The sequence below is a fragment of the Hylaeus anthracinus genome, unplaced genomic scaffold (assembly GCF_026225885.1).
Source record: "Hylaeus anthracinus isolate JK02 unplaced genomic scaffold, UHH_iyHylAnth1.0_haploid 11982, whole genome shotgun sequence".
NCBI classification, from domain to species: domain Eukaryota; kingdom Metazoa; phylum Arthropoda; class Insecta; order Hymenoptera; family Colletidae; genus Hylaeus; species Hylaeus anthracinus.
This window is the reverse complement of record NW_026534330.1, coordinates 14,465,876-14,492,148: the sequence shown is the minus strand read 5'-3', so window position 1 is coordinate 14,492,148 and position 26,273 is coordinate 14,465,876. Positions and strand designations below refer to the sequence as shown.

General features: G+C 35.8%; 1 protein-coding gene across 7 annotated transcripts in view; it reads left to right on the top strand.

Annotated features, from left to right (window-relative positions):
• Nucleotides 1-26,273, top strand: part of LOC128886388 (transcription factor 12) — a 526,407-nt gene that overhangs the window by 95,678 nt on the left and 404,456 nt on the right. For all 7 annotated transcript variants that reach the window (XM_054141239.1, XM_054141241.1, XM_054141235.1 and 4 more), the window contains exon 2: nucleotides 20,944-20,993. In XM_054141239.1, coding sequence (XP_053997214.1) covers nucleotides 20,944-20,993 — 50 coding nt within the window. The remainder of the gene's footprint in view (nucleotides 1-20,943; nucleotides 20,994-26,273) is intronic.

Genomic DNA, 26,273 nt, shown 5'->3' with positions numbered 1-26,273 from the left:
AATACCCATCTGCAGTTTACGGGGGTTACACCAGGAGGTAGTTCTTCTAATTCCCATACATTGTGTCTCCTGAGTGATTCCATCTCTTCATTCATAACTTCAAGCCATTCTCTTGCGTCCGTGCTGTTGATGGCTTCTTCGTAAGATCTGGGTTCTTCCGAAGTTGCATCTTTTATTAGATTCGATTGCACATTTTTAATTCCATGATCATCATCTTCCGACTCTGATTCCTTACTTCTTAGTCTCATAGGATGGTGTCGCTGACGTGTTGTGCGCGGTTCGTCAGGGTTCTTTCTTGGCCTTCCTCTCTTTCTTTCTATGGTAACAAAATCTTCCTGATCTGTTGTACAGCTGTTGTCATGTTCTTCGTCTTCATTTCCCGTTATGTCAAGAGTAGTTTCGCCATTGACATTAACTAGTTCAGGCAATTTTCCTTTTCTATTTGTTGCGCTTATATTTGATGTTTCTTCGTGCTTTTCATTTTCTTTGAACACACAATCTCTGGATTCTATTATTTGTTTTGTTTGGGGGATCCATACTCTATAACCTTTTCCGAAAATAGCATATCCCACAAGTAAACCTTGACACGCTCGAGTTGTCAATTTTGAGAATCTTTTCTCTTTTGGTGTGTGTATGAAGGTTTCGCAGCCTATTACTCGAAGGTGTCTTATACTTGGTTTCTTACCGTTCCATATTTCGTATGGTGTTTTATTTTCATTATGAGTATTTTTTGTTATATTCCTCATATACGCAGCAGTGTAAGTCTTAAGTTAACTCTGTCCATGCTTCTTTTGGTAAGTTTGTGTCACTAATCGTACTTCGTACGAGATCTAGAATTGTTCTGTCCATTTGTTCCGCTCTGCCATTTTGTTGTGCTGTGTACGTCATTGTTCTCTCATGTACTATGCCATTTGAATAACAAAATTCATCCCATGCTTTTGAACAAAATTTTAACCCATTATCAGTTCTTACTTGTCTTAACAATTCTTTGGTTTGCTTTTCTGCTTAAATTCTCCATTTCTTAAATTCTCCAAGTACTTCTGATTTGGCCTTTAGAAAGTAGACTTTGATGAAACGACTTGCATCATCTATTATAGTTAACATGTATTTGGCTCCTCCCCAACTTTTAACATCAAGCGGTCCCATCACATCGGCGTGCACGAGTTCAAGAACTTCAGTCTTCAAATCTTTGGTTAGCTTTGGGAATGGTTGCCTCTTCGATTTACCTATTAAACAACTATCACATGGTGTCGGTTTTGATATGTCACAGATCAGACCGTTTACCGCCTCAGTCTTTATCATTTTGATGATCTGATGTTTGTTGATGTGCATGAAACGTTTGTGCCATATATCCAAGGATAGCTTATTTGACCTTTCTGCCTGTATCTTTGCCACTTTTCCACTATATGTAATCTGCGGTTTTGCCTTTAATATATATAACCTATCCTTTCTGAAAGCTTTCATCAACGTGCTGTTTCTTTCGTCACATATGCGGCATCCGAACTTGTCAAAAATCACTTTCTGTCCATTTTGTATTATTTGTGTAACTGATAAAATATTGTTTTTGATACCTGGCACCCATAAGGTATTTTCTGCTTCAAATTCCTGTAAACTTCCTCTTGCTTTAATAATCTCTGCATTTACTTTGCCTTTTCCAGATACATGTACTGTTGTACCATCAGCTGTCGCAAGATTTTCGACTTCGATACCTGTATTGAGTGTTGAAAAATATTTCTCATTTGCTGCATAATTGCAGTATTTAGAACTACATTCATGCTTTTTGCTTTGGCATGATCTCTTAAAAGATTCTTTCTACTCTTACAATATCTACTAATGTGTCCAGGCTTTTGACATTTAAAGCATATTGTTTCTCTCTGTGCATCTGGTTTTCTCCTTTCTAGGTGCTTCTCTGGGTTGTTAACTTTCATAATCATTGCAGGTTGCTTACCATCCAAATTCTCCTTTCGCCTTTCAGCTTCTGCCAGAATTTTTCTCTTGACATTTGAGCACTTAAATTCATCTTTTGGTACATTGCACAATGCCGATACCACTGTATCCCATTCTTCTGGTAGACCGCATAGGATTATCATTGCCAAATCTCCATCCTCTATCTGGTTGTCTACACTTACGAGTTCTGGTACAGTTTGGTTTATTTGGCCTAGATATGCTTCCATCGACTCGTAATCATTTAATTTTATTGAGTATAGTTTACGGCGCAATTGCACTATGCGATATTTGCTGTCGTGTGGAGCATATAACCTTTCGAGCTCTTTCCATATTTCTCTAGGGGATATTAAGTGTCTAATATGTATTTGTTGTTCGTCACAAATTGCAAGTACAATCTTTGCAAAAGCCTTTCCTTGTCAAGACTGATATTTGCATTTTTCATCTACATTCTCTGGTTCAGCTTCACCAGGTTCTATCACCTTGAATAAATCGCTATCCAACAATATCATCTTCATTTGATAGCTCCATGAGGTGTAATTCGTACCGTTTAATTTGTTTATGTTGTAATTTTTACTTTCTGTGACCATTTCTGCAGCATGTGGTCGTATGCACTTTTAGGTTATATTCACTCGCACGTGGCGTTTTTACACACTATTTCCAACTACGTCTTTTACTTTACTTTTCGCGTAGCCTGGGCCCATTTGTTGGTTAAATAGTTATTTATTAATAATGATTAATAAAGATGGAGTACAATAATAATAATACATAAGTCATCCTCTCTTAACATATCTGAAGAAAACGTACTAACTAAAACTAACTAGCCCGCCGTATTCTCAGGGATGCCAACTACCTAGTTATATAATTCCTACACTTTGTTAGCCACAGTTTAATTCATATTTTTAGAAAACATATTAATAACGTAATCAAAATGTACAATATCAAAGTTATTGTAAAGTTAGCCATAGTAAGTGCTGCCTTCCAAGGAATAATAGTCTTTCATCGCAACGAAAGGGTTAATCTTCAGCAGACTCGTTTATCGCGCAGTAACTTGATCGAGATTCATCGAATCCCTGGCTCTCAGAACAAAAAGGATCCCTCGGTCTTAGTTTCACGAGCGCTGGTACAGCGAGGTACCCACGCGGATCGGTCGACCGATCGATTTTCGAAAAAGTAGCAAAAATGGTCGGGACAAGGTGAACGCACAGGAATCCTGGCCAAAATCGAGACACGCCCGGTTACTCAATCCCACTTCACATTATGGACATCCGATCGAGCGTGTAATCGTGTGTTTTAACAGAGCATCTCAGTTACATCTGAATTTTCGAAAATGCACACGCTCGTCCTATTGGAAGGGTACGTTTCAAGGGGTTTCGTTTTCCTGTCATCTACGGTGGCCTTTTTCGTGAACTTTGATATTCAATGACGGGAGTCTCTTACACTTCGCACTGATCTTTCATGTAGCGAGCCACAAGTTTATTAATAGGCTGCGGATATTTATGCATTTATAATATGTCGAAATATGCAAAATATACAGTGGGTGTAGTATGTATTCGTACATCGATCAATTTCCCAAAAAACTTTTATGTGAAATTGTAGTTTATTAACTCCTTTTTTTATAATCAATGATATTCTAAATATTCTCGGAAATCTCTAGAATGTAGTTCAAACAACAATTACTAGTTTATATAATTTGCGAAATTAACGATAAAATACGAAAAATCGGTAGAAATATAGAAGCAATAAGTATTCGCATGGTTCTTATGACGAACAATTTACAGTAGAGTTTGTAACATAAGTACATCAGTTTATTGCTTCGTAGGAATCAGAAAACATTAAATTTTCAGTAAAAAAGACTTAAAAATTGCTCTAAGAAAGGAATGAAAGAAGATCCTACCCCGAATAACATCGACATTTATGATAGTTAATTTAATGCCTAGAAGAGTTGCAGTAATTATAAAATCAAAAGGAAATCCCACGAAGTCTTAATTATTTATAAATTAATGTAAATTTCGTTTTTTTTTAAATGAAGTTTTAAAAATTGAACACTTGTACGAATACTTATTACTTCTGTATTTCTATCGATTTATTGTTTTTCCTTGTTGATTTCTCACTTATACAAAATATCTAATCCTTTCGTACTGTATCGATTCTAGAGATTTCCAAAAATATGTAGAATATCATTGTTTATAAAAAAAAAGTTAATAAATTACAATTTCACATAGTTTTTTTGGAAATTGATCGGTGTACGAATACTTTCTACACTCACTGTATCGTCAAGCCCCTTGTCGTTTGTTCATCTTCCCCTTGATAGTTTGGATGTTTCTTTTGTTACACTGTCCAATAAATTAAAATTTTTTGTATGTTTTGCGATATCCATTGGCTACCACTCCGTGCCTCCACAAGCAACCATAAAATAATTTTTGGAAAAAAAGTATAACCGTGTTCGAAAAATATTAAAACTGCACTAAAATGTATAAAATAATTTCTATTTTTTGGTAACTTGGTTTGCTTTATTATATTATAAAAGAAAATGTAAACGAAATCGATCAGGCGATCTGATATTCAATAATCTGCTACACAAAGGTGTGAAATTGTATCACGAGATAGATTACACGTCGCGTGTAATTGTTGGTATTTTATAATTGCCTTTTCCCGACGCCAGAATTCCCACTGGATTTTGAAATGCGACATTCGTGAAATCAATCGACGGTAACGGGATTCCACGAATCGATTAAACCGCATCGACACCGTTCCGCGGATTCATGGCGGCGACGCGGAAAAAAAATGGGAAAAATAGCGTCGAATATTACGCACCGCGAAAATCCCAGACACTTTCAGCGTTGACGATCTCATAAAAAAAACGCTCGTGGATACGCGAACCGTTGGACAACAAGAGCCAGGCATAAAAAATAAAATGGGCGCGGTGAAACAGAAGTGCGCGACCGTATCTACATTTCGCGGTTCTGGAAAAAAGAGCAGACGGAAAAGATTTTCATGTTCGCTGTTTACGTCGAGCCGACCAACGCTGACTTAACGTTCAAATTCCGGTAACTCCTTGCCTTAAGAGGGAATTTTAGCGCAGGATTTAAACAAACTGAAGCATCCCCACCCACACTTAACGTTACTTTGGTTGGAGAGACTAGTTTATCGTTGCGAAGTTAAAAACTCGCTGACCGAACTTCAAAGTGATAACGCGCGCGTATCAATGTGACTACAGTGCATCACGAAAGTATTCGAATATATTCAATTGAAAAGTTCAACATTTAAAAAATGTGAGTCATACAGAGACGATACAAATTGCCTTAGAAGCATGATTCTATTAAGAAAACATGTTTTCTTATATGTAAAAATATTTAAAATAATGATATTAGAATATATTCCTCATAAGTTACACAACATGTTAACAGTTGAATTTTTTACATAAAATGTACTTAGTTTGTGAATTTTTAATGTATTAAACAAGATGGAAGCGAACAATAATTTTTGGAACATTAAAGGTCTTACATCTACATATTTTTAGCTAATGTACTTTTCCTAACGTCGGGATTTTGCTTACGGTAATCTGAAACAATATGGAGAATTAGTTGTTTCTCTTCTTCGTCGCGTGCTAATATAGTATTTGATTATAGTCGGACATTAATTGAATCGCTCTTTCCGCAGTATCATTTACTACTCGCAAATGTTTAATTATACCTATGCCTACTTTAACCCTTTGCGGTCGTATTAAATTTAGACATAGGTGTTGTACTGGTCGGGATTAATTTTCGAAGAATTAGCAGTGATATTAGGTAGACCGAAAAGTAATGTCGTTTCTTTTACATTAAATCCAAACTTTCCAATAAATTTCTATCTTTAATTCATTATATGTATAATCGCCTTCATTGTCAGCAGCCTTTTGTCACCTAGTGTGCAAATTTTCAATGCCAGAACAATCAATGAGCTGATAAATGATAAACAAGTATTTAAGATGGTAAAAACGACATTACTTCCCAGTCCACCTAATATATAATATGCAAGATTGTGGACGATAAACAATATTCATATTAATTCTTTTACGAACTGTAGATATATCTTTACACAATAATGTGTTTTAATGTTATGTTTTCTGAAAAAATTGTAGTTCTCCATCATGTGGTATTTTTCGGTAACTTTCTTCTTGGCATTTTGGACCATTGTTTTTAATATCTTAAGAAGCCTAATTCCACTAAAACACAATTTGTAAAATATTATTTGGAATTTTACGATGTATCTTTGACTATTTGGCGTTTATTGCAATTTGTTACAGAAAATATAACAATATTCAATATTTTTGTCTTTGAAATATTGAATATATAAATATTTTACCCACTGGTTTATATCTTTTTGTATAACTTATAATTACTGACTTTCTATTAATCTGTTATTACACTAATATCTTAGAGTTTACTACTATTGTCTAAAGGCTTAAATCTTTTCAGTCTGCGGAGTACAATATAAGATTACTCTGGTTCTTTGTAGTGGTGGCCGAGAGCTGACATGCGATCGCAAAGGGTTAAAAGATTGATGATTTTTCCAAGTTCCCGGATCGTTTTTTAAAATGTCTGTAGGTACCTTAAATCTATCAAACAGTTTCATGTTTTCATTCGAAATGAAATGCACAATGTCTTTATCTAAGAATTGGTCTAAATTCATCCTCAAAACTACATTTTTTATTGTAGTTATCACTATACATATTTAAAGTTAACGCATCTACCATTCATGTTTTAATATCATTTAGATTACAGTATCATTATTAGACTGCGGATATTTATGCATCTATAGAAAATTTGAATGTGCAAGAAACTACAAAATGCGAACAATATGTAAGAATATAAAAAAAATTGAAAGTAAAGTTCATATTATAATATTTTCAGAATAAACTACATGCCTATTTAAGTTCAATTTTGTAGCCACATTGCCACATAAAAGTAATAACATAAAAACGCGGCGGCTTCTGTACAGAAGAAGTTTAGCCACAAACGAACTAGTAACAGTTTTTATTTAAATAATGTTCTGTTGATCGCCTTGAGGCTACAGATTTTTATTTAAAGGGGGAGTCTGGTCCAGCTAATGTATTTTTCTAACGCATATAATTTCCAGATATAATTAATTTTTGTTATTGAAACTTTTTTTTTACATATAAAGGGACGTTCAAAGAAAAAAATTTGACAGTGTAGATTTAATTTTAATGTATACATATACATATAGATATAGTAGTCGCAAGGAAAGGATTGGGTGAAAATGGTGGGACGCATAGCTCATCAAATTTGTTATCCGATTCACTTGATTCAACACTTAAATTGAATGTAATTAAGTTTATATGGTAATGAACTCCGACTCTTAATGCATTATTATTATAGCATAAAGTTATTGCAAAATAACGGCCGACATGTATCGTTCATTTTCATGTTTTTTTGCTGCCATTTGTGCAATTAACAATTTTTTTTGCAAATTGAGGTTTATACGCCTTTTACGTACCTACTAATGAACAATCTATCAGATGTTTTCCCAGGGATCCACATATCCCACCGTTTTCACCGAATCCTTTCCTTGCGACTACTATATCTATATATGTATACATTCAAATTAAATCTACACTGTCAAATTTTCTTTTTTGAACGTCCCTTTATATGTAAAAAATAGTTTCAATAACAAAAATTAATTATATCTGAAAATTATATACATTAGAAAAATACATAAGCTGGACCAGACTCCCCCCTTAAAGTCCCTCCTCCTCCCTCGGTGCGCCTGAGGCTATCGCCACCTACTTTGAGAAGCATTGGAATAGACGGAAAAATAAACGAAATCGAGATTGAATGTACTATGTGTTCGTACGCGATAACAACACCGCGTACAGGCTGGATAATTTTCGGAAATTCTAATTCGATGGTGTTCGCTCTGAATATACGACACCAAGCGGGGGTGACCACCAAATCGCGGTCGTGTCTCGCGCGCTGAAAATCGCAGCCCGCGGTTTTCGAGGTTGTGTCGCCCGTTTCGCGAGCTGTAATGCTGAATTGATGCAGGCCGAAATCCGTGTAGATGGTGTCGCAGTGGCCAGTGGCTACCTGTAACGAGTAATTCGCCACTGGTGGTCGATTTACCTCCTCGACTCATTCCTCGTACCTCCTTTTCGACTATTTCCGCGCGAAAAAAAGCCCTCTTGCCACGACGTTCCTTTGCTGGGAACAAGAAAGTAACAAAATTGGCACACCTTGGCTTCACAGGTGATGCACAATATCGCATTATCCAAATTGCGAAGTTTTAGAATTGTTGAAGAATCTTTGTATTTATGGACAAACACTAAGAGATGAATAATAAACATCTGAACAAGAAGTAATTATTTAAAAAAAACAATTATTTAAATAAAATAAAACAATCTAGAGCTCTCTATTCTCGCACGTTCGCACAAGCCAGATATCTTTGACTAACTAACCATACCACGTCTTTCTCGTTAACTTCAATGTTTACGTACATCGCTGTCGGTTGGCTCCTTCAACGCTCACGTACGCATATGGACAACATACACACACATCCATCCATTTATTCTCGCATTATAGAATGCCAATATATATATTTTCAACAGAAATTTTATTGATATTTTACAGAAAATCAATTTTTCTATACTGATATATTGGCAATATTTATTGCTTTTTGTGTATCTATTTGCATTCACAATTGTAAGGAATTAGTCCTTGATTGTATCAAATATAACTTATTTTATTTGTACTGATAGGAAAAGAATATATACATATACAAAACTAAAGTAAAAAAAGAAGTAAACGGAACACGTGGATGAACGCATCCATCTCTAACAGTTTTTCAGTATTAACTGCCGTCTCAATCTACAGAGAGGGCAGGGCATTCGTATGCGAACTAACAAAAGAGTAAGAGTGAGAGTTCCAATTTTATAATATTCAAATATAGGTAAACTTCCTAAAATTAAAATTAAAATAAATAATATCAATTTAAGAAATTTATAAATTTTTCTTCATGGGAACATCATGAAATCGTCTCGTTCGGTTACTCGTTGCCGAGTCGTAGCAAACAATAGGAATTTTGCAATAACAATATTTATAAACGTATAAAAAGACCATAATTTATATCTACAGTACAGGTCTATATGCACAAGTATACACTTCCTTACTCCTGTATAATTATGTATAACTATACTTTACAAACGCCGAGTAAACAGTAAATACCGCTTGAAAAGTTATTCGATCATTATTCGATAATTTCGGATAAAGATAAAAGTACGAAAGTTATCCCACGCGACGAGTGAAACTTCAGTTAAAGATAAAAATGCGAAAATAACCTACGGATGAATATCTCTGGAGAGAAACTAGGTAACTTTAGCCGTCGAATAAAGATACAAACGCGGAATAGTATCTTAGGTTTGAAACTCTCGGGGAGAAACTAGGTAACTCTAGCCGTGGAATAAAGATACAAACGCGGAAAAGTATCTTAGGGTTGAAACTCTCGGGTAGAAACCAGGTATCTGTAGCGGTCAGTTAAAGTTAAAAATGGGAAAACTACTCAACGAGTGAAACTCTCTGCAGTTAACGCAGGTATCTTTAGCCTTCGAATAAAAATAATTTAAGTTATCTTTATCCTTTGAGTACATTTACTTCGAATACATTTTTTTATTCGGCAGTCATCGAATAAAGATAAAGTTATGTATCTTTATTCGATTTTCTATTTATATAATTTTTTTATCTAAATACTGCCCATCTCTGGTCTACAATGACGGTCAACTATTGTTGTTGTTGTCCTGTGCGTCTACTAGCGAGTGGATCACACTGTATGTAGGATGTTTTACCTAATTTTTGCATCTTATATCTACTAGCATCGAGAATGATAAAATTAACATAATTTATTATATTATAATTTATTATATTATATTACTATTGAATAGTATATAATTAGACGCCTTGTATATTATAATATTAGTAATATACAGGAAGTTCCACTTAATTCTTGCATCTTAAGTATCTCGCGTGTTTTTGTGATAGAACAAATGCCTTGTATATTATAATATTAGTAATATACAGGAAGTTCCACTTAATTCTTGCATTTTAAGTATCTCGCGTGTTTTTGTGATAGAACAAATGTTAGAGAAAAACATTGTTTGATTTGGAGAGAGTTATTATAAGAATAAATCCTCACAAAATTATTTGAAGATCAACATATTATATATGTTCGAATTTGCCTTTTTCTCAATTACATGATTACAACGATGAAAATACCACAATCCATTTAATAACGCTCAATAATTTTCAAATCTCTGAAAATGTGACCATAAAATAGTCTCTTTGTCTATCATAGTAAGTCTCTTTCGAAACAAATATTTTCCTTTTGAGACATATGTACACATAATTGATAAACGGAATACCTCCTCACAAGATCATCTGAAGGTACAATATATTGTACTGGAAAAAATGAGATCTTTAAATATTAAAACAAATTGTCAATTTTGTTAATTCCTATTTGAATAAATTGAAATTGAACCCTTTGCGGTCATATATCTGCCCTCAGCCACCAATGCTTTTTTAGCGTTCTGGTCGTATGTCTGCTCTTAGCCACCACAGCAAAGAACCATACTATTCTTATATTGTGTTCATTCATATACCATTTTACACTAACTTTGTATTTTTATTATTTGATGTTGAATTCAAGGCATTTTCAATACCGAAAGTTTTTTATTGACGATTAAACATAATAAGAATTTCATTCTAAAATTTAATTCTAAATTTCATAATAAGAATTTTATGCAAAAATTTCATTCTAAATTTCATTCTAAACAGAAACAAAAAAATTCGTGTTAAATTAGAAACTCAACCTTAAAAACAAGTTTATAACTACAAATTTGTTCATTTAAATGTCGTAATTACAAAGATATTTGAATAATTAAAATATCATACATTCTTCTCCGATTGTACCTCTCATATAATCCTTAAGATATTTAAAAAATAATACTCTAAAATGGCAAAAAGAAAGTTACGAAAGATACCACATGATGAAGAATTATAAAATGTAATGTTTATATAAAAACCTAACATTAAAACACACTATTGTGTAAACATACATCTAAAGTTCACAAAAGAATTAATAAATCTTGTTTACCTTCACAGTCTTGCATATTATGTAAATTAATTCTGACCAGTATGCCACCCATGTCTAAATTTAATACAGCTGCAAAGGTTAATATTCAGACACTATAGTACTTTATTCATTGTTGCAATGTTCATTGTTACATTTTTAATGTACGCTATCAAAACTCGGTAAGTGTCCGAATATTAATGCGATATATGAATGATACACTATCTAATAAATTGTTTGTTATGTTACAAATTCGATATGTTAAATAAATAAAATTTACATTTCTGTTAAACAGAATATACCGTTCTAACATATCACAACAAAAAATATATAAATTAAATGATAGTCAGGTATACGTTGCAATAATGAATAAAGTACTGTAGTGTCCAAATATTAATACGAGGCACCGTATATGAACATAGAGTGCAATTCGCGTAAAAAACTTTTGGGACAATGTAATACATAGACAAATTTTGGGATTTCAATGCTTACATATTTTCGCTTGTCGTCTCAGAGAACCTGAAGTGGAGAAAGGAACTTGCAGAACATATTTGAAATCCATTAATATTTTTTTACTTATTTTCTTTTTATTTAATTAAGCAATTACAATCAATCCTCATAAAGAATTATAAGCAATTAGGTTAGCGTGTTACAGTGGCATGGTTTGTAAGTTTCAGTTACTTACATTCTAGAATTTACTATTTAGTGTGATTACAACATGCGAGTCTGTATTTAGTTAATTAAATCTATTGCAAAATTCTAGACGGTAGTATCTTTTCAATCTACGTATGTGAGCTGTAGTGTCTTTGAATTGATGACAAGAGGATTCGGATGACTAGTGAGGCGTGAATTATAGCGGTTGCTGTATCGTGAAATTTCTTCTTTTATTGTGGGCATCTTTAAGTCACGATGAATTATTAGGTTGTCCCAAAAGTTTCTTTAGTGAGTTGCATTCAATTATTTTCTGTGGCAGTGTTTATATAAACAGACAATCTAATTTCTTAGACATTGATGTTGTAACAGTAATAAAGCGAAATGAATCGTACACAATTCAGTAATGTAACGTAAAACATACAATTTTGTGTATATATTAATTATTAATAAAACGAAAGGAACTTTTGAGACAACCTAATACTTCATTGGTAACATACCAAGGTGCATTAGAGACCAGTCTTAGTATTTTAGATTGAAGTCTTTGTAGAATCTCGATGTTAGAATTGCTCGCAGTGACCATTAATATGAAAAACGTGACTGTATCCCAATTAGTCCGGATATGACAGGTGTACCGTAATTGATTTTACCTCACAAAAACAACAGTCGAACAATAGAATTTAAATAAATATCACCTTATAAAGAATGACAAAACGAAACTTGTTTACAGTCTGTCTCATAAGAGCATGTCCGCTATATTTCTGTGAATACAGGGGGTCTCATTATAATCTTTCCACGCGATTATCTCGCAAAATATTCATCATTCGAAAAAAATGATTAAATGAAACATGCTCTATCTGAAGGGGGACATTCAATGGCGTACACTGTTTTTTTCTAGATGGAGGCGCCTCCGAGATTTAAAGGTCACTTTTGTTTTTTTAAATGGAAAAGTAGTTTTTTTTCACGCTAGACATATAGCTTATCTCAAGACGAATTTATTGACCTATATTATGTTGACCTTGAAATGTCATTCAAGGTCATTTCCATGGCTTAAAGTTTTCTTCTTCACTGCACGTCCAGCATATCACGATCTACGGTGTCAAGAATCCTTCGACGACATCATTTTCACTCGTATCACATTTCTTTACATCAAGCATTACGTGATGCCGATTATGGTGCCAGATTGAGATTTTGTCAATGGTCTCAGCGTAGGATAATGCGTGATTCTTTATTTTTCTCCTATGTGCTATTTTCGAATGAAGCACCTTTCAAAAACACGGGAGAAATGAGCCATGGTACCCTAATTATTTTTTACGTAGAATGAACAGAGGAATCGATCAGTGTACAAAAAAAAAATATGCATTTCTATTTAAAGAAATGATGCAATTGTTAATTGCACATGCACTGCTGCATCTAACAAAAAATTTGAAGTCCTACAGATGTAGTGCTCTTCAAACCATTTATCTTTCTCCTTTGGCATTTTTTCGTAAATGCAATAAAAACGGAGTTATCACTCGAAACAATTGCGTGGACCACCCTGTGTATCGATTTTCGTGTAGTAATTGGCAACTGTAAGACATGAGTTTGGTTTCATTTTAAAGCTTGATATTTGTAGTTGGTATGCATGCTCTGTGAAGTTCAATTGTTTCGTTGTTGTGTAGCTATAGAAACAGTAAACATGGACAGCGAAAGTGTAAAAATTCGTGCTTTCATTCTTTACGAATTTAAACTTGGCAGTACAGTAGTAAATGCAGCAAAACGCATTTGTAGCGTCTGTGGGGAAGGTGCTGTTAGTGAAAGAACCACACAGAAATGGTTTAAAAGGTTTAAAGAAGGAAATGAATCACTAGATGACGAACCGCGTTCAGGGCGTCCATCTGCCATCGAAGACGAAAAATTCATCGAATCCAAGAAAAAGATGTTCTGAGCTTGCTCAAGTATTCGAATGTGAAGAATCTACCGAAAGAAAGCAACTTCATTCACTTAATTTTCACAAAAGATTGGACAAATGGATACCGTACCGTTTAACGGAAGAGAACTATAGGGTTCCATTCGTTTCTTGCAACATCACACAAGATTTAAACGCGGTCCGCCTCTTTGTCTAATTTCGTCATCTATTAAAGATGTCGCCAAGGTTAGTTCCGGGATATGTACATCACGCGTGGTGATAAGTAGTAAAAGATTATGTTCTTATTTTTATTTAAAAGTATTGATCTGTGGAGGTGGATCCACAGACGAAGTGTATATTTTTGTTTTGTTGCGGTTAATTAAACACTTAATAAATATATTTTGTCTAACATTTATCAGTAACCACGTGTTGTTTCTTTCTTCTCGTTCAAACATAATCTATAACTACACGAACATACACTCCCGGCTGACCATTTGCAATAGCTTGCTCCCGCGATTTGAAATCGATCCATTTATCGATCGAATTTTAGCTTGTGATGAAAAGTGAGTGGAATATGATAATGTACGACGATCGCACCACTGGGTTCAGAAGTGGTCATGTGCAACAGGAACAATACCAAAACCGAGTCTCCATTCGAAGAAGGTGCTGATCACTGTTTTGTGGACTACACGAGGTATCGTTCACGTTGATTTTCTTCCACGTGGGCAGACTATTACTACAGATACTTATTGCAAAGAAATTGATGAAGTCCAGTCCAAACTGATAAAAATGCAGCCGACAATTGTCAATAGAAAAGGTGTAATTGTTTTACATGCAACGCACGACCACACGTTGCTTTATCGACTCTCCAAAAAATAAAGGACGTCGGATGGGGAAGTTTTACCTCACCCTCCTTATAGTCCAGACATATTTCCGTGTGACTACTATGTATTTTTATCAATGTCGAATATTTTTTCAAATCATAATTTCAAACATGACGTTGAGCTTAAAACAACGATTTCTTCGTTTTTTAAAATGAATTTTCTAAAAAAGGAATGTACATGCTTGTAAAACGTTGAAAAAAAGTTGTAGAAGTAAATGGTGATTATTTCGTTGGATAAATCTATGATTTAAAACAGATTTGAGTATTTGTATTTTTCTCTGAAAATCTGCACGAACTTTTTCCGGTACCTAATATTATATATGTCGCTGTAACGTGGGCATTGAGATGCAAGAGATTATTATTTGGAGTAATTCGCCTGAGGGCTCGGAGTAGCTCCGACAAGGTTATCAAAGCAGCGAGTGCAGAAAGTACAGTTGCCTGATAACTAGTCGGGAAAAGGGCTGGTATAGAAGGAGTATATCATATTACGTTGGACGGATATAGCCGTGCGTGGACGATAGGTTGAGTGTCCGACTACGACACGATCGGCCGAGATAACTATGAATCCTAACAGTTTCGGCTTGCTCGTGACATGTTTGCCGAAGCGTGCAGCGCCGAGTCTGCAATATCATGCATCAAAGGACAAGCGAAACCATGGTCCATCGTGTCATCCTCAGGGGTCGTTGCAAGCCAGCTCGACCGTTATGACGTAGTGTTGAGCACCGGACTGGCTTCGTGTCACGACTAGTTCGTCTTCCACGTTGGCTCCTGCCGCCGTCACCTCTATCAAACATTGCTCGATGAAGAATTACCGCGGATACATGAACAGCTCGCCGTTCCGCGTGATTTCGAAACCGATGCCCTCGTCTGACTTCTACGGAGCAAGTGCTTCGCGCAACGACGATGACAGCGTTCGGAATGTTAGGGTATCCAACCATTATCCTCAAGGACACGTTACTCTATACTGCGGACCATTACTGTAGCGTCACCCATATGTTCTACAGTATGTTCTAAACGATTAAGAGTTTTCAGTCCTTGTGAGGACTACTACTAAACGGCGTATGAATAAATTATACAGTCTGTCTCACAAGAGCGTGTCGACTATATTTTTGTAAATATTTATATACAGTCGGTCACGAAAATATTCGAACACTTGGTGTACTTCTCAAGTTTACATGTTCCAGGAACTGACTGAAACATTGTTTGTAAACATAGCGTTTCTACTATGTACAGAGTGTGTTAAAGATCTAATATTTGTCAGTCTTTCTCAAAATTTGTGCGGAATGGGTCGGACAAGCAAGAACACGTCGTTTGATATGCGACAATTATTAGGTACCGGAAAAAGTTCGTGCAGATTTTCAGAGAAAAATACAAATACTCAAATCTGTTTTAAATCATAGATTTATCCAACGAAATAATCACCATTTACTTCTACAACTTTTTTTCAACGTTTTACAAGCATGTACATTCCTTTTTTAGAAAATTCATTTTAAAAAACGAAGAAATCGTTGTTTTAAGCTCAACGTCATGTTTGAAATTATGATTTGAAAAAATATTCGACATTGATAAAAATACATAGTAGTCACACGGAAATATGTCTGGACTATAAGGAGGGTGAGGTAAAACTTCCCCATCCGACGTCCTTTATTTTTTGGAGAGTCGATAAAGCAACGTGTGGTCGTGCGTTGCATGTAAAACAATTACACCTTTTCTATTGACAATTGTCGGCTGCATTTTTATCAGTTTGGACTGGACTTCATCAATTTCTTTGCAATAAGTATCTGTAGTAATAGTCTGCCCACGTGGAAGAAAATCAACGTGAACGATACCTCGTGTAGTCCACAAAACAGTGATCAGCACCTTCTTCGAATGGAGACTCGGTTTTGGTATTGTTCCTGTTGCACATGACCACTTCTGAACCCAGTGGTGCGATCGTCGTACATTATCATATTCCACTCACTTTTCATCACAAGCTAAAATTCGATCGATAAATGGATCGATTTCAAATCGCGGGAGCAAGCTATTGCAAATGGTCAGCCGGGAGTGTATGTTCGTGTAGTTATAGATTATGTTTGAACGAGAAGAAAGAAACAACACGTGGTTACTGATAAATGTTAGACAAAATATATTTATTAAGTGTTTAATTAACCGCAACAAAACAAAAATATACACTTCGTCTGTGGATCCACCTCCACAGATCAATACTTTTAAATAAAAATAAGAACATAATCTTTTACTACTTATCACCACGCGTGATGTACATATCCCGGAACTAACCTTGGCGACATCTTTAATAGATGACGAAATTAGACAAAGAGGCGGACCGCGTTTAAATCTTGTGTGATGTTGCAAGAAACGAATGGAACCCTATAGTTCTCTTCCGTTAAACGGTACGGTATCCATTTGTCCAATCTTTTGTGAAAATTAAGTGAATGAAGTTGCTTTCTTTCGGTAGATTCTTCACATTCGAATACTTGAGCAAGCTCAGAACATCTTTTTCTTGGATTCGATGAATTTTTCGTCTTCGATGGCAGATGGACGCCCTGAACGCGGTTCGTCATCTAGTGATTCATTTCCTTCTTTAAACCTTTTAAACCATTTCTGTGTGGTTCTTTCACTAACAGCACCTTCCCCACAGACGCTACAAATGCGTTTTGCTGCATTTACTACTGTACTGCCAAGTTTAAATTCGTAAAGAATGAAAGCACGAATTTTTACACTTTCGCTGTCCATGTTTACTGTTTCTATAGCTACACAACAACGAAACAATTGAACTTCACAGAGCATGCATACCAACTACAAATATCAAGCTTTAAAATGAAACCAAACTCATGTCTTACAGTTGCCAATTACTACACGAAAATCGATACACAGGGTGGTCCACGCAATTGTTTCGAGTGATAACTCCGTTTTTATTGCATTTACGAAAAAATGCCAAAGGAGAAAGATAAATGGTTTGAAGAGCACTACATCTGTAGGACTTCAAATTTTTTGTTAGATGCAGCAGTGCATGTGCAATTAACAATTGCATCATTTCTTTAAATAGAAATGCATATTTTTTTTTTGTACACTGATCGATTCCTCTGTTCATTCTACGTAAAAAATAATTAGGGTACCATGGCAAAAAAATTATTAGTTCTCAAGATATTTTCAAGAAATGTCTTTATTGAAGAAGATACTCAAACACTTCTCCATTACATTCTAAACATTTCTGATAACGGTTTTTTATCGTTTGCATAACTGCGTTTAAATGATCTGCATCACATAACACAAAAGTATCGTACATATTTTGTTTCTCACTGTTAGTAAAATACAGTTTCTTGTATTTAGTGAAATACAGTTATACTTTTTCAAATTCTTAGTTTTCGTACTCGAGTTACGATACGTGAATTGCTACAGAATGATGAAATGCTTACTTGTACAAATCAGTTTCAAACTCGTACAATGTCGAAAGGGTGTTTACCTTTACAAGCGTGTTTACCTTACTAGTTTTTTTCAATAAAGACATTTTTTGAAAATATCTCGAGATCTAATAATTTTTTTGCCATGGTATCCTAATCATTTGTTACGTAGAATGAACAGAAGAATCGATCAGTGTAAAAAAATATATGCATTTCTATTTAAAGAAATAATGCAATTATTGCACATGCACTGCTGCATCTAAAAAAGATTTGAAGTCCTACAGATGTAGTGGTCTTCGAACCATTCATCTTTCTCCTTTGGCATTTTTTTGTAAATGCAATAATAACGGAGTTATGACTTGAAACAACTGCGTGGACCACCCTGTATATGTATACGCCTTTTGCAGTCAAAGAGTTAACGTTTGCACTCCGAACCACCCTGGACGTTACCTACCAGCTACTATGCGCCACTTCGTCGCAAAAGCGTGCATTTACGAATCCTCATATTATATAGTATATTATATAGTTAGTAATGATAACATATATTGATTTGATTTCTTGTACCATACCAACAGGAAACTACCAAAGAAACATGCATTTCTCAAAAAGTTGCGCTGGAATAAGTTGATTCCCAGTAATTACTAATAAACTTTGTCTCCTAAGGGGGAACATCCGAGTGATGTGTTAGAAATACGATTTTTTTTCTTTATTAAGCTATAGAACCCCCTACAGGGTTATTAGCAATATTACTTGAAAATGTACACTTATTAGGTTGTCTCAAAAATTTCTTTCGTTTTATTTATAATTAATATATACACAATATTTTATGTTTTATGTTACATTACTGAATTGTGTACGATTCATTTCGCTTCATTACTCTTACAGCGCCAATTTCTAAGAAATTAAATTGTCTATTTATATAACCACTGCCACAGAAAATAATTGAATGCAACTCACGAAAGAAACTTTTGGGTCAACCTAATACATACTGACTAAAGAAGTTTACATTTAATTCTTACATTTAAGGATATATATCGTGTTTTTTAAGAAATTTGAAAATTATTAACAAAGGTTGGATACATGGTTTACATAGGAGGGCATCTATTGTATAAGGAGGGTGTAAATCGAGCTGACAAATTTTTTGTACTATGTCATTCCTTTCATTGTCAAATAGCGGACACTGTCATATAACGTGATTTAGATCTTGCTCCAGATAGCCACATTTACATAGTTACTGGTAGTTGATTTTCACATGAGTGTGCCCCTTAACACATTTAGATTCTAGGAAGTCTGCCTCTCAGGTATAGAATTCTTCGCTACAAACAGTTTGAGACAGTTTATTTCGAAGGAAACAAATTTCTCAAACAATAGGAACAGAAGGGATACAATATCCAAGCGTTACGATAAAATATCGTCGAATTAAAGTCAATCCGAATTCTTCCACGGCAGTTTTCGAAACCAGTAAATCCAGTCGATCCTCATAAATTCTTGGCAAGACGCTCGCACGTAGATTTGCGCTCACGTCTCTCTCTCTCTCTCTTCGTCTTTCTTTCTTTCTTTCTTTCTTTCTTTGCATGCCACGTACGTATACGGGGTGGGCATTAATAACGAATGAAGCCCTGGCTACGGCAACCACGTAATGTTTATCTCGTTGTTTATTCCGCGTGCGTGGCAGCCGCAACGCGGGAAAACGCGCACAGCACCACGCGGATTCTTAGCGCGATCGCGGTTTTGATTTATAAAGACGCGTCGCGAATTTATGCCCGGCATTAATTTTACATCGACGCGTCGGCGTGTATGCATGCCAGAGGATCTCCTTCTTCCGCTTTCCCGTTTGCTGGCGGCCCTTATCGACGATAATATCATTTTAAATGAACGCGTTGGCTTTAGGTGACGCGGTTATGCGTCGTGGAGATTTTCATATTTACAGTGAGGAGTAATATTATGCCAATGATTTTTCTGGAAAGAAATGATTTATTTATAGTTTGTGATGTGATATATAATAAATTTGATGATACGCGGATTTTTATGCATTTATTGGAATATAGTGCTTCATGAAGCTTACGTAACATCATGGACATTGTTTCCTATTAAATTCTGCAATTTATTACTCCATCTGTCTTTGTCTTAAAAAGTTTGTAATAGAGGGTTTTTCAAAAGAAGCTTTAGTGGTTTATTTTTTAATAACAATAGGAGATTATGATTCGATAGAACATTTCTCTTTTGCAGAGTACATTACCAATAATGTAGTAATCAGTTTAGTTTGCCAATACTCTAGTAACCTAAATATTACACAGAATTGTTTCTTTTCGTTTTTCTCATAATTATAAATGACGTCACCAGACTACGAATTTTTATGCATTTATAGGATATGTATTTGCAGGGCCGGCGCAAGGCACGTTCAGCGCGTTCGCCGGAACCTGGCCCCGTATTTTGGGGGGCTCCGCGGTCTACGAAAATGTTGATTAACTTTTCACGGAATGATAATACCATTAACAGATGCAAGACATTTTTTTATTAGCGATAAATAAATAAATAGTTTCCGCGTTGTACAATTTAAGTGTAGGATTTGAATGTGAATTCAGGCCCTCCCAAAATTTTTGAACCGGGCCTCTCAAAAGGTCACACCGGACCTGGATATTTGAATGTGCAAGAAACTATACAATGTATACGTATGCAATAATATAAAAACGTATTGAAAGTAAAGTTCGTGTTATAATATTCGTAGATTAAATTTTTGTAGGTACGTTTGTAAAAGATTTTATTTTGCATACATACATGCGTGATGTATTACTTCTTGTGTATCATTTTGATATTATTTTAATGATTTAATAGGTCAAATAGGATTCCAAATAATGTTATAAATAATGAAAAATAAGAAAGCAATCTTCATTTTGCTTAGTAATATTATAGAATCGTTTGCTTTTAGGGTTCCCTCATTCATAGATTGAGATAACCTAGAGAAAGCCATTTTTAACATTGTAACGCGAAGTTGTAACTTCATTGATCAAGGTTGGAGAATTTTGTTTCAGCGATTGCATCTTTTTCTGTTGCAGAAAAATCGGGATTCCAGTCGCCGTATGGCCCCACGATGGACAACGGAATGGTAAGTGCATTTTCATTAATTGTCACGACAAAATTTATGCCATTTTTGCGAAGATCTCAGGATGGTCTACAACTTTTATTTAACACTTTATCTAATGAGAGCCTTATTTGTAGGCTTTTTAATTCCATTAATGGAGGGCGTTACCACAAAAATGAACTACTAGTTCTTTTTCGGGTACCTAATAGTTTCACCGTAAAAAATCATTTAGAATACATTCTGTTTTATAGTCACATGAGAAAGAACAATTTATTCCAGCACAAATGATGTTTATTTGCTTTTATATAGAGTATAAGGATATTTATTTAAAGGTTCGGCGAAAACTGTCAAAATTCCAAGACAACATACATTATATCACACAAAATCAAATGGCAATACAAATTGAATGACTAATCAATAAATTACTAACAGAAATTGATAAAGATAACTGTCACCTATAAAATATACAAACATACCTAGTGGTTTAAATATAAACATTCATCCAACATTCACATTACAATACATTACAACAGTGAGGAGCAAAAGTGTAAACACATTCCGCTGATTTTATGTAAAAGTCGGTAATACGACTAATTTTTCAAGTGATCGGTAAGGATTAGGTAACAGTAACTACAAGCTGCATCTGATTAGCGAAATCTAATGGTTTATTTTTATTAATATTCATATCGTGCAGAACATTTTACAAAAATAGAGATCTCAAACCATGTTTACAGTTTTGTACTTTAATTATACTCGATGAATTAAGGTTTCAACCTAGTATTTCGTCTACTTTCCTTTACTTTATCTTAATGCTTCTAATCTACGAGGCATACTGTCAATTAAATTTGTGATTATTTGTGGTTCAATATTGTACCATTTCTGTTGTGTTCTTTCCCACAATTCATGAACATCTGAAGGTGGATTATTATATTTTGCCACCTTTCTTTTCAAAATGGAACACAAATATTCGATCGGATTCATATCCGGACCATGTGCTGGCCACTTCATCACAGACAAATTTTGATTTTTTAGCCAGGTTAGAACTACTTTTGCAATGTGCTTAGGATTCTCGTCTTGTTGAAATACTACTTCACGTTCCTCATATTCAATAGAATTTAACTACAGAAGGTAAATTACTTTGTAGAATGTTTAAATAATGCTCTTTGCGCATTATACCTTCGATTCGAACTAAGGGACCAACACATAATTGAACCACCTCCAAACTTCATAGTTTGTTTTATACCACCTGGTTTATCATTATTCTCGGATGAAATCCAATACCAGGACCTTCCGTCGGATTCGAATCTATTAATTTTTGTTTCGTCACTCCATATAACTCTTTTCCAATCTTCGGTTGTCCATTCTTCCTAGGTGTCAACAAATTGTTTTCGTAGTTTAATATTTTTGTTTGAAAGAGCTGATTTACTTTTTTTCCTTCCCTCGCAAACTAATTCTTTTTAAAGAACGACGAATGGTCCATTCGTTAGCATTAATTTCGATTTCCCGAGGATCAATTTTTGGTGTTTTGTGACTATCCGACCGAATACGGTGTGCGATTTCACTAACATACCTTATTTTTATTCTCGCAACTATCATATGACTGACACCACATTTCTCTGCAATTTGGCGCAACGATAAACCTTTATCACACAAACAAATAATAGTGTTCTTTTTATCTTCACTAAGTCGCTTCATCTTGGATTAAGCATATGAAACAGCGTGCAAACTGAAAAGTAATTTAACAATGGTGTGGAACAGGTGACTGCGAAACAGTGAACAATCAATGTTTATTGATATTTTCATTTCCCTGATATTTACATGCTATCATAAACGTTTCTGACGAAACGTACAAAATTTTAAACATTGCTTCAAAACACAATTATTATAAAATATTCTGTACATTATTAATGTTAGTGAAAATAAAGCATTACATTTCGTTAATCATGTGCACCTTGTAGTTACTGTTATCTAATCCTTACCGATTACTTGAAAAATTAGTCGTATTTTCGCCTTTTACATAAGATCAGAGGAGTGTGTTTATACTTTTGCTCGTCACTGTATATACTCCTGTGCGTTTCAATTATAATCTGACGAACAGCAACCAGATACATTCACTGAGACGTATATGTACCATTAAAATCGAGAGGGTTCATTCTACATATTTTATTCTAGAGTGTTACAGTCAGTCCCATAATTATTTGTCCTACTCTGTATGTCTATCGATGAAATTTGTCTAAATTATTTGATAGATGTAATGTTTTATCAAATAAAATAAATGTTTCATTATAATTATGTAAATGAATAAATTTACACATATATAATGTACATATATATTCACATTGAAAAATTGATTCCAAAACTTCAAACTTACCATTTAATTTTAAAATCACTTAAAAATTTCTATAATACACATAGAGTAAATAAAATAGCATTTGAATTATACTTCCTCGGAATTTTAACCAGCTCTTGGGGTGTGTTTAGAAATATCGGCGTCGTATTCGTCTCAGTTAATTCTCCCTCTTGTTCGACCGACTCGAATCTCAAGATAAAGAGGGATTACGCAAGAAACAGGAGCGTAATAATTATTGCAGTCGTGGAGGCAAATTTATCCGAGAAAAAGTTACTCCCTTACTTCCTCCTTCTTGTTCCACGTCCCTCGACCGTTCGCTAGATAAGGCGAAAACTTTAGCTGAAGTAATATTTGTAGCAAGTGGTTCTCACTCTGGTTAAAATTCTCCGGAAAATGGCGCGAACCTTGTAACTCACTCGTGTAACTCGGAATTCCGTTTTTCAGACTTGTTAAAATTAAAAACAGCATCAAGTGTCGATAAAATCACAAAACCACTACTGTTTTACAACCTCATATAAATTAGTAACGTATATATAATATTGAAGTTATAATATAGGGTGTCCCAAAAATGTTGTAACACCTTAAAATGGGTGGTTCGGGAGGTGATTTGAAATAACTTTTTCCTTTGCGAAAATGTTGTCCGAGGCTTCGTTAAGGAGATATTAAAGGAAAACACTGACCAATCAGAGAGCGGGGATACCGTTGGAGCGGCCGCGGTAGCAAAGGCTACGTGCTGAGCGGCCGCGTCCAATGTCCTTCGATACGCGTCGAGTCACTTGTTCGCGTACAAGCGTGGTCGCTTAGCACATAGCCTTCGCTACCGCGGACGCTCCAACGGTATCCGCGCGCTTTGATTGGTCAGTGTTTTTCGTGAATATCTCCTCAACGAAGCCTCGGACAACATTTTCACTAAGGAAAAAGTTGTTTCAAATCACCCCCCGAACCATCTCTTTCAAGGTGTTACAACATTTTTGGAATACCCTGTATATTAATCCTTCCGCTACTTGCGCCAAATTTTCGTGAAACTTCATCAGGAGTAGTTTTGTCACCCCTATAAATGGGAGGGTGTTGAAAAATTCAAAAAAACCTTTGGGGCGACTCTCCTTGATGCTCCCTACAAAATGCACTCCTTGAAATCGCTCTCGGACAAACCCACTCCCCCACAACCCCCCTTCCCCCTCTAAAATCCACAATTTTTGGACGACGGTCTCGATTTTGGACTCAATGCATTCTCTGAACTCCCCTGATCTAGAAAATGCCATCACCCATACCGTGCACCCCATAGCCACCCCTTGGGGGGGGGGGGGGCGGAATAGGTCACTACTTTTTAACCCCCTTCGTGAAAGGGCACTTCCACACATCAGAGGGTGATGAAATTCACCAGGTTTGTTGTCGCTATACTAAGGATCAATGCCGAAAAGATGCCGTTTCGAAAGCTGCCTCTGGAGCTGAACGGGGGCGGCCCAAAGTTAGGGGTGGTCCACCCCCGTCGTAGGTATTGAAATGTCGCCACGTCGCGTGATGCGCATGTCCCACGGTCCGGAGCATCGGGCCAATCACTGTTTTGATGGTTTTTCCCCGCATGGACAGTATTAACAAATGAAAGCTTTGTTTTTTTGGTAAATCCACCTCCAAGTTTAGGCCCGTCTACAGGGTGAACGAGTAACCCCACGTCAACCCACGTAACCCCGCGGATTCGGACGCGCAAATGCTTCATTAGCAGGTCCCCAAAAAATCAGATTTGTTGAATCACGGTTTCGTTGTCAAAAAGGATTATCTCGACCCGTCGATTTCCGATCAGCGTTCAAGAGCAAAACGGTACGTTACTAAGGAGCTGTAGCCGTACGTTCTCAGACCAGACCGGACTCCGATAGAATGTGGGCTGACCACGTACAGGTGTAGGCCCTCGCTCCGCTTTTGAAAGACTGCTACGCCCGGCCCACTTACTACTCTTTCAAATCTGCTCCGATTTGACAACGAAAGTGTGATTTAAAAAATCTGATTTTTTGAGGCCTTGCTAATGAAGCATTCGCGCGTCCGAATCCATGAACGGCGTTGACGTGGGGCTACTCGTTCACCCTGCAGATGGGCCTGAATTTGGAAGCAAGTTTTTAAAAAAGTTGATATTTTCGTATTGTATTGCTATTCACGCGGGAAAAAGACATCAAAACTGTGTCGCCGCGATGCCCTCCACTGTTAAACATGTAATCCACGCAACGTGACAACGTTTCATCCCTTACACTTGGGGGTGGACCACCTCTACCTCTACACCCCTCCCTTCGGCTCCGGTGGCAGTTTTCGAAACAGGACCTTTCCGGCATACATCCTTAACGTATCGAGAACAAAGATAGTGAATTTCATCGCCCTCCGATGCGTAGAAGTGTTTTTTTACGAAGGGGGTTGAAAATTTGCGAGCTGTTCTACCGCCCCAAAGGGTGCTTATGGGGTGCACGGTATAGGTGATGGCATTTTCTGGATCAGGGGAGTTCAGAGAATGCAATGAGTCCAAAATCGAGACCGTCGTCCAAAAATTGTGGATTTTAGAGGGGGTGGGAGGTTGTGGGCCGTGGGTTTGTCCGAGAGGGATTTCAAGGGGTGCATTTTGTAGAGGGCATCAAGGAGAGTCGCCCTAAAGGTTTTTTTGAATTTTTCAATCCCTTTCGTCATCCCTGGCCTGTTTCAAAGATGCGTTTTTCCTCCCCTTTAGGGGGGTGAATTAACCCCTTCGCATCAACCCTCGCTCATGTAACTTTATATACGCCCAGAGGACACTACAAAACTACTCGTCACGTATTTAAATCCAATCGGTTGAAAACTTTCATGTTTTTGAACCGTTTAAAAATTTGTCTGCTAAGTTTTGATCGTTAGTGTATATGTAAAAGGTAGTATTAAAAGTTTCGACAAGGAAATTTCAGTTTTCAAGATGAACCGCGTGCTGTGCATCCTCAAAAAGT